A 9,704-nucleotide genomic window follows, 5' to 3' on the forward strand; every position below is an offset into this window, starting at 1 on the left:
TAGAATTACTGCTCGGTTCATGAATAACTATAGTCACATGAAGTGGGATATGTTTAATTAACAGCTGAACATGTGTGAAAACACAAGCGTATGTGGACAGAAGTTACCACACAGCTTATATTGTTTGTCCACATACTTTAAATGTGTTAAATTAGTACCACAACGCACAAATCTAATATTTAATACATTAGTAAACATATCTGAACAGAAATGGTGAGATGGATATATTCTTGCTATCTCTTTAGTTGTTTCTGTCCACATATTCTTATAGAAAAGTAAATATAATTTTCAGCTGGTCATTAATGCAATTTTTCAGGTAAAAAAAATGTCCAAAAGCTTTGTGTAAATGTGCAGTCGAAATAAAATATTTTACAAGGCTTGAGAAAAACACCCCTCTTGCTTTTTATTTTCAAATAAATAAATAAAGGATTGCTATAGTATAGTGCATAAAAGACGTAAAGAAGTGTAAATACAAATACAATTCCCATGATGCATCTGTACTGTCAACGCCTGCCTGTATGTGAACCAATCAGAGCGCGGGCAGACGTTTGCGTCAGCATCCGTGACCTCCTTTTTTCTGGGTATTTTTTTCTGAGCAGACGTTGGCAGGCGGCGCCATATTGAAAGCAGAGAATTGTCGGCGAAAACGACTGACACCTTAAATTAAACACGATGTTGTACCTGGAGGACTACCTGGAGAGTGAGTATGGGACTCCACCGAAGCGGCAGTGGTGTCACAGGGCTCTGCTGCGTGTTAAATAGGTGTTATTTTCCGGCCAGGTCGGCTCCGGCAGTTAGCCTAGCCGTGCTAGCAGGTAACCGCCTTTTCTTCTCCTGGCAGTGATCGAGCAGCTACCCATGGATCTCCGCGACAGGTTTACGGAAATGAGGGAGATGGACCTGCAGGTTCAGAGTACGTACAACCCCGCCGCCAACGGCGCCACACACCGGGGACACGCGCGCTGCGGCATGCACACATAGCGGCAGCCCTGCTGGAACTGTCCAAGCAACAGAGCCGCGTCCCGGCGCCGATGACCGTCCGATGGCGCTTACTTAATTAGCACATGTTAGCAGAGGCGGCTAACGGGCTGAAACCCAGTAGATACAGCACGATACTGCAGCGCAGCAACCACCTGCAGGGTCACATCCACCCACAGGGCCCCCTCCCCTTTATTACTGCCGATCCGAAAGTTCACATTCATGCACATTAAAAGTCAAGTTGCTAATAAAGCAACTTTAAAATTATTATCGCTGTTAGACTCTCACAGGAGGTCCTAATCACCATTTTAGCACTATAAATAAAAAATAATCAGTTTTTTTTGGTCTAAACTGAGATTATTTAATAGGATTTCTGTAAATATCTGTATTTTTTTTAAGTTTAAATAAAAAAAAGGTTTTAGTAAAATATGTTTTGATAAATTATGAAGTTGCTGAACAAACTAAATAATTTTGAATTGAAATTTAAAATGAAGGATTCCTCTAAAATATTTTGTTTCAATCACTGACACAAATTTAATTGGACTTAGAGTTAGATAAATTAAACCACTTTCTAAACGCTTGTGTGTGCAGCCAGAAAAAGAACAATGTTGTAACAATGGTATAAACGCGACTCTGAAAGGTGTAATAATAAATCAGTGTTATGGATACTCTGAATGAGCCTGTGCTGGGCGCTAGTGCTGCGTGATACTGCAGATTTAAGTATTGATCTGATACCAAATAAATATAGGGCCAGTATTGCTGGACACTTTGCTGTCATTTTTCTATCCGTTTAAACCTCAGGATATTAACCTTTTAAGACCTACCATAGAACCAAGTCCGCCAGAGCTTATCTATATATTTTTAGATGGTGTAGTGACATTTTTTTGGGAGTATTTCAAGTTGCTATAGTAACTACATGAATTGCAAAAAAGTGCAACAAACTACCAAAAAAAATGTAACATTGTTCTTTTTTTTGTTTTTTACACATATTTCTAGTTGGAGAAATTTCAGTGGTATATCCCTCAATACTGTAAATGCAAAAAAGTTGTGCAAAATAGGTTCCAACCACAGGAAATCTATTTTGAGTGTATTCATAGTTTTATTTTTGACATAGGCAAATTTTTATATACTGTAGGAAAAATGAAAATAAATATTGTAATGCAAATTTGCAAAAAACAGCATGAACTATTTCCAGCAGTGTAATTTGAGTTCTAAGCATCCCAGAAACTGTACAGAAAGCCATAAACTTAAAAATGAATTTTAAAAACCACCAGCGTATTCTATAGGGAAAAACTACATTTTCTGCGAAGATGACGCCACTTCCGGTTTCGGGCAGGTAATGTTGGATGCGCTGATTGGAATTAGCAAAGCATGTTTCTGGAATACTATGTTTTTGTTGCTGCAAATAGATGATGAAACCACTTCAGCTTTAGTCACATTGGTTCAGAGGCACAGATCTGTGACATAACAGGAGCACTCACTGAGTGAGAGCTGGGGAAATAAAGTTTTAATCATTATTTATTTATATCAATTATTTATACTGCACATTTATACTGCAGAGCGTATCCAATCACTAATCAACAAAATTTAACAAAAATTATCCACACATGGCACACTTACTGCTGCAGGTTTCAGCTGGCAGGAAACACTCAAAAACAAATCACCTGAGGGAGTCACACTCAGGTTAGTGTGGACCAGGTGAGTCCTCAGCTCTGATTTCATTAGAACTACAGTCCAAAGGTGATCCCCAGGCTCAGAATAAGTCTGCAGTTCACCAACAGAGAGGAAACATCTGAGGGAGGGCCGCAGTCAGACTTTACACCTTTACACACGTGATGGTAAAATGCTGAGTGCTGCGTTTTCTCACGTCCTTTCCTGTTTGTTCCTTCAGATGCCACGGATCAGCTGGAGCAGAAGGTCATCGAGTTCTTCGTCAACGCCAAGAAGAACAAACCAGAGTGGAGAGAGGAGCAGATGGAGGTCATTAAAAAGGTCAGAGGTGGTGGATTCTTCTTGTGTGTGTGTGTGTGTGTGTGTGTGTCTTGGGTTCTTCGGTTAAACCTGCGTGTGTTCTTAGGATTACTACAAAGCTCTGGAAGATGCAGATGAGAAAGTCCAGCTGGCCAATCAGATCTATGACCTGGTGAGTAAAGGTTTCCTTCAGGTGTCACTCAGGTGACCACAGAATGGTAAAGGTGCACATTTAGGCTTTAACGGCTTTAACGTGTAGTAATCTCAGAGGAACCCTCAGTTATTCCACACAGCCGCCACTAGATGGCAGAAAGAACCTTGAAGAGCCACTAAAAAAGCACAAGGAGTTACTTTTCCTGCAGTCTGAGAGCATGGTCACTATCACTGAAAGATACCAGCTAAACTCAGACCCTTCACGTATAAATCACTGATTGGTTAGATTGATCACTCATCTGTGAGATTTGATCAGTCAATGATGATCAAGGGTTATGAGAATTTGCATATTAATGGCCAAGGAACTGACCTTCCAGCCCAATGTTCCTTCAGTGGTGTTAGTTTCAGTCATAATGCAAATGTACTGTTTATGAGATTGGGGAAACCTGAAGTCAGCTGAGACTGAAGAAGTAACTTGAATGAGTGACGAAACATTTCTCCCATTGAAAATGCTACGTCCAGATGAAAAGAATCAACTTTTGGGGGCATCTGTGAGATTATTAACACATCCAGACATCCATCAGCCCAACACTTAAAGATTCTTCATGTGTCACAGAAAAGCTGCTTGATTGGTTTAAAATTGGTTTTCGTTGTTGACCTCATTGATCCTCTGTGTCTCAGGTGGACCGACACCTGCGTAAACTGGACCAGGAACTGGCCAAGTTCAAGATGGAGCTGGAGGCTGACAATGCTGGCATCACTGAGATCCTTGAGAGACGTGAGTAGCTCTTTGGTTGTATTCGGCAGGGGAATGTTAGACTTCCTGTAACGTGTGCCTGACTTCCTGTCACATATCTGTGCTCAGGATCGTTGGAGATGGACAGCCCGTCTCAGCCTGTCAACAACCACCACGTTCACTCACACGCCGCCACAGAGAGTGAGTACATGGCAACACCAGATCTGTTTGTTGTCTGCTGTCTGGATCAGCGCCTGCATCTTTCCTGATCCATACTGATTGACCACCTAATCCATGCACATGAATCCCTGAAAGCGTCTTCAGAGGCGTGTAGTCGTTCATCTGAGAATGAGAAATAAAAATATTTTTTTGAGGATGATTAACAGTTGTTAAAATGTTAGAATACAGAAACATGCAGCGGTCATGCTGACGTAAACGAGGTGGGAGGTGTTCCCAGTTGCTGATGTCACACATCACGCATCAACCTGAACTGCAGTGATAACCCGGGTCTTAGCCCACACTAACCTCATTCTCTGGCTTCGTCCTCGTGCTGTTGTTAGCAACTTTTAAAAGTTTAGCGTCACAATACTTGTTCTCGTTAGACCTTACCTGCTGAGGTCATTCGGGATTGTTTGAGTTGACGCGGGAGCTGTGACATAAGCACAGTGAGCCTCTCTGAGTCGTCCACACTGATTTAACCGACTGAAATCACCCACTCTTGGCCACACCACGGTTCACCATGGTAACAGCAGAAAACATAAACATGGTGTCAGATTGAAGCAGTGTAAACCTCAGATGAATTTGGGGCGGGACATGGTGATGGTATTGTGTTGTTTTCAGTTTGAAACACGAAGTTTCAGCTTAACTGCATGTTTGTGTGCTCTCAGAGAGAAAATATAGCGCTCCGAGCCACCACACCACAGAACACGTCCCAGAGAAGAAGTTCAAGTCTGAAGCTCTGCTGTCCACGCTCACGTCAGACGCCTCCAAAGAGAACACGCCAGGTAAGAGCCACGACCCTCACCAGAGCACTCTGACCGCCTGCCATGTGTTGCCTGCCTCACCTGTGTGTCCTCGGCAGGCTGCCGTACCAACAGCACGTCCTCGTCCACCAACAATGCGTACAGCGTCAACTCCTCCCAGCCTATGGCCTACAACCTGAGCTCGCTGTCCTCAGGGCCCGGAGCTGGAGCTGGAGCCGGTGCCATCACCATGGCTGCCGCCCAGGCGGTGCAGGCCACAGCTCAGGTAAGAGAACATCCAGTTAGAGAAGGGGTGGAGTTTCTCAGGTGTTTACACCTGCAGGCCAAACTTGTCGTTTTGGATCAGTTAAAATCTTTTAAAGGTTCTTTGAAAAAAGCGACAGCTTCCAGAAACGTTTGTTCCACAGAGAACACATTCACAGCATGAGCAGCTGATCCGTCTCCATCACCTCTGAAGTCATCTGCAGACATCCTGTTCATCATAATCAGTGCCCCAGCTCTGCTGCTTTGCTGTGTTAGTTGGGTTTCCGGTATAACTCAAACCTGAAGTTTCAAGTAACTGTCAGTCTGAGAAGAGCAGGTCAAAGAATTTTTAAATCAGACATCTTGAATCACATTTGGTTAGTTCAAGGACTGAAGGATGGTAGAAAATCTGACATCTGGCTACGGGATGTGCTTGTCTGTGTTACTGACAAACAAACAAAACAAACGAGCTTTATTATTTGTCACATACAGTATCATACAGACTATAACATGCATGCATGCATGACCTAAATGTTTTACTGCTGATGTATCCATGTGAGCAGATGAAGGAGGGCCGGCGGACGTCCAGCCTCAAAGCGAGCTATGAGGCCATCAAAAACAACGACTTCCAGCTGGGCAGGGACTTCGCTCTGTCCCGGGACAGCACTGCCGGATACTCCTCCTCCGCCCTCGCCTCCACCCTCACCCAGACCCTCACCCCCAGCACCACCTCCGACTCTCGAGGACGCAAGTCCAAGTAAGACCACCATCTTGGCTGCTTGCCTCCAGCGCTCAGCATGGATAAACACTCACTCTTCTTCTGTTTTACAGGAGCAGCATTAAGTCTTCCAACCATCAGTCGTCTTCGTCGTCGTCCTCTTCCTCACTGTCGTCCTGTTCTTCGTCATCGGCGCTCGCTCAGGAGCTCTCCCAGCAGGCATCGGTGCTGCCCGAAGCCGAGGCCAACAGTCAGGTGGACTGGACCTACGACCCCAACGAGCCCCGATACTGCATCTGTAACCAGGTACACACACACATACACGCACACATCAGGTTCGCTGATGGACCAATCACTGACGAGGCCTCATAGAATGATGGTGACTCCTCTTCTGTGTTTCAGGTTTCTTATGGAGAAATGGTCGGCTGTGACAACACAGACGTGAGTCTTTTACCTTCAGGTTCTTACCCGTTTCCCATGGAAACGGGTGTCTGTGTGTATGTGCTGACCGTGTCTGTGTATGTCCTCAGTGTCCGATCGAGTGGTTCCACTACGGCTGTGTTGGCCTGACGGAGGCGCCGAAGGGGAAGTGGTACTGCCCTCAGTGCACAGCGGCCATGAAGAGGAGGGGCAGCCGCCACAAATAGACACATCTCCTTGTAACCTTCATTAGAGGCGGCTGAGGTCAGAGGTCACCAACAGCAAACTGCTGATCATCAGACACTGAGGATTTAAAGCCGTGTGGAGGAAGTGATGTCAGCTCTGAGAGAAATAAAACCTGGGTTCAGTCTAAGCCTAAAAACAACCACAGTCTCTGCCAAAACTAGTCTTTGTTATTCAGACTCAGTGAAGTTAATCTTGACATTTTAAACTGGTCAGAATAATTAATGAGTCTTTCTGTCAGAGCACAGATACAACCCAGGTTTTATATTTGGTTGATCTGGGATTACACTTGGAATAGCCAAGTTTGTAAACCAGGTCTTTTTGTCTCCTTCCATTATATGCAGATTTTTCCCAGAGCTGAAATTATTTCCCATGAGGCCATGCTCCCCTCTCACTCATTTAAAACTACAAACAGGATGGGTTGTTGGACTACAACTATGGATGCCTGTTGGAGCCAAATTAGATGAGTCTCATTTGACCTCCATAGTAAGCCAGAATGTATTGTGTGTGTGTGTGTGTGTGTGTGTGTGTTGGTTTGTGTTGTGTTGTTTTGAGTGTGTGTGTGCGTGTGTGTTGGTTTGTGCCGTGTTGGTTTGCGTGTGTGTGTGACAAATGTTAAAATGAAGAGTCCAATAAAGCGATGTTTTGGTAAATCAGCTGGTGCGTTGTTCTTATTTGACCTAATGGCATCAACAGGAAGCGTTGATGGAAACAGTTTTCCTCCATTTTTGCTATGAGCGGCTGTCACAACTGTAAACATCTGGTGGGTAAGAACTTCAGGCTGCCACGTAGTGCCGTTTATTAATTAAATCTGTGTGTCTCTGAAGTCAGTGTACAAAGATTATCCGCAAGTTTCTAAGCCTGAAGACCAGAAGTGGGTCGAGTATCCATAAATTGTACTCAAGTAAGAGTAGCATTACTTTAAAATATTATTACTCAAGTAAAAGTGAAAAGTAGTCTTCAAAAAAGTTACTCAAGAGTAAAAAGGTACTTGGTGGAAAGACTACTCAAGTAGCGAGTAACTGTTTGAAATGTCTGATTTATTTTTTAAATAAATGCTATCAGACAAACTAAAATAAATAAACAGATTTTAGTATTTTCAACAGGAATATGTAAAAAGATCAACAAAATAAGGCACAACAATTCTAATTTCCAGATTTCAGTTTTTCACAACATAAAGCTTTTTTCACCAATGCCTACAGTAAATAATATAAATATATAAACAGTGCAAACAATTTCCAGTGACAAGATATGCTGTGAACTTTATATTCATTTTTGCTCCAAATGGCACAGCAGCCTAAGAGAAAACATTAGAACGAGGCATCTTCAACATATGTACATACAAGGCAGCTCAGTTTACCATAAATTGTATGGGTTTGCATTTATTTCTTCATATTTAGCAAAAATGTGCCATTTCTTCACTCAGTGAGGTGCTGGTTAAGCTTCAGCAGCAGTTTGCTCTCAAGGTTCTTTCTGTGAAGCTGTAACTGTTCAGCAGTGAACAGGAGTCCTGCATGACTGAGAAGTCCTTCACAAGCTCCAGGTGCAGGAAGAGCTGTACTGATTCTGATCGACAGCTTCTTGATGTGAGGAACGCCATGTAATAGATCCACACCTCCAGTGAATGGACATGAAAGGTACCTCTCCAGCTCCCCTTCTTCTGGCTTTCCTGACCCCATGGATCCATCATCTTAGTCGGTTAGGCCGCTGTTTGTGCTGGCCTCATCCAGCTCTGTGTCTAGGTGTTGTCTGATGAAGTTGAGACCTGTGGAAAGATGTATGGTTTTCAAAAGAATTAGGTCTGGTCATTATAGTGCTGTATACACTGCCAAGCTGCAGATGTTTGGCAAGAAGATTTGATCACAGTGGAGATATTTTTACTAACTCTTGTAGAAAAACAAAATCTTGTCATTCATATCCCGCACAAACAGTTTGCAATGAATTCCAGATTAAGTTTAAAATAAGAATGCGTGCAAGGCTAAACAGTGCTAGCCAATGGATCCTCCTGTTTGGCTGTTACTCTGGGAAAAGACGAGAAAGACAGTAGTGATGGGATTTCCGGCTCTTTTTAGAGAACTGGCTCTTTTGGCTCCGAACTGGCTCTTCAGGTTGTTTTGTTGCTTTAATTAATTTATTATTAACAATAATATAAAATTATGCACAAAAGGAATTACTAATGTAAAAAAAAAAGTGGTTTTATTTATATATGTTTATATATAAATATATGCGGTGGCCCCTAGAGACAAAACACATACAAACTCCAAAACACAATTCTAGCATTAACTGAACTTCCAAAACAGAGCTACCTAGATCACTTAAATTACACAATTGAAAGCATATGTGTATTGTTTGTGTATTTATACACAAGCACTCATATATATTCAAATAATTTAAAAAAAAGTGTGAGAGAGAGGGCGAGAGAAAGAAAAAAAACCCCTTTGGCTCAATAAGGAGCCGGCTCGTGTCGTTCACGTCAAAGATCCGGCTCTAAGAGCCATTTCATTCGCGACCTACACATCACTAAAAGACAGTGATGGAAGCCGTGACTGGAGCTGCGATGTAGCCTATATAATATTTATATTGTACGAATGTGATAATTATGTATATTGTAATAACGTGATATTATATTGTTCAAACGTGAAAGGTATATTGTACTAACATAATAGTATATTGTACAAACATGAAAAGTATATTGTTAGAACAATATACTTTTCTATCTTCTTTTTTTTAAAAAGTAACGAGTCAAATTTTGCAAATGTAGCGGAGTAAAAGTACCATTTCTTCTTCACAAATGTACTCAAGTAAAAGTAAAAAGTATTGTGCAAAAAAGGTACTTTAAAAGTACATTTTTCTCAAAAACTTACTCAGGTAAATGTAACAGAGTAAATGTAACTCATTACTACCCACCTCTGCTGAAGACCACAGAGCCAGTTCACATCATTGCTTTATAGTTTGTTTTTATTAGTTGATGTAGCTGCAGTTCCTCTACCGTCCGGCAGAGGTCAGCCAGGAGACTCCCGGGTCAAAATAGCAGATAAATATGTTTACAGTTCTGTGGATAATTTCCCTTTAATAGCTCTGGGGGTGGGTGTGGGGGTCCCGTTGGTATAGGAACGTTTAGCCAGCTGTAGTTCTGGGCCAGCCAGTCTTCCAGATTTTAGAGTAGAAAGATGCAGTTTGAAAGTTGTTGGTCAGCAGAAACAGTGAGAGCTTTTTAACTCACATAGTCACGCATGTTCGCGCGCGCGCAAGCACGCAC

At 42.4% G+C, this 9,704-nt stretch overlaps 1 protein-coding gene across 1 annotated transcript; it reads left to right on the plus strand.

The window, feature by feature from the left end:
- Positions 1-565: 565 nt before the first annotated feature.
- On the plus strand, positions 566-7,098 carry ing3 (inhibitor of growth family, member 3). Its single transcript, XM_087830390.1, has 12 exons — positions 566-700; positions 842-913; positions 2,870-2,970; positions 3,056-3,121; positions 3,784-3,880; positions 3,968-4,039; positions 4,726-4,842; positions 4,920-5,086; positions 5,628-5,821; positions 5,896-6,088; positions 6,185-6,223; positions 6,313-7,098. Exons 1-12 carry the CDS (start codon positions 673-675, stop codon positions 6,427-6,429), a joined length of 1,263 nt encoding a protein of 420 aa, XP_087686516.1. The 5' UTR covers positions 566-672; the 3' UTR covers positions 6,430-7,098.
- Positions 7,099-9,704: the final 2,606 nt, after the last annotated feature.

The sequence above is a fragment of the Neolamprologus brichardi genome, chromosome 17 (genome assembly GCF_056152115.1).
Source record: "Neolamprologus brichardi isolate AB-2024 chromosome 17, ASM5615211v1, whole genome shotgun sequence".
Lineage (NCBI taxonomy): Eukaryota > Metazoa > Chordata > Actinopteri > Cichliformes > Cichlidae > Neolamprologus > Neolamprologus brichardi.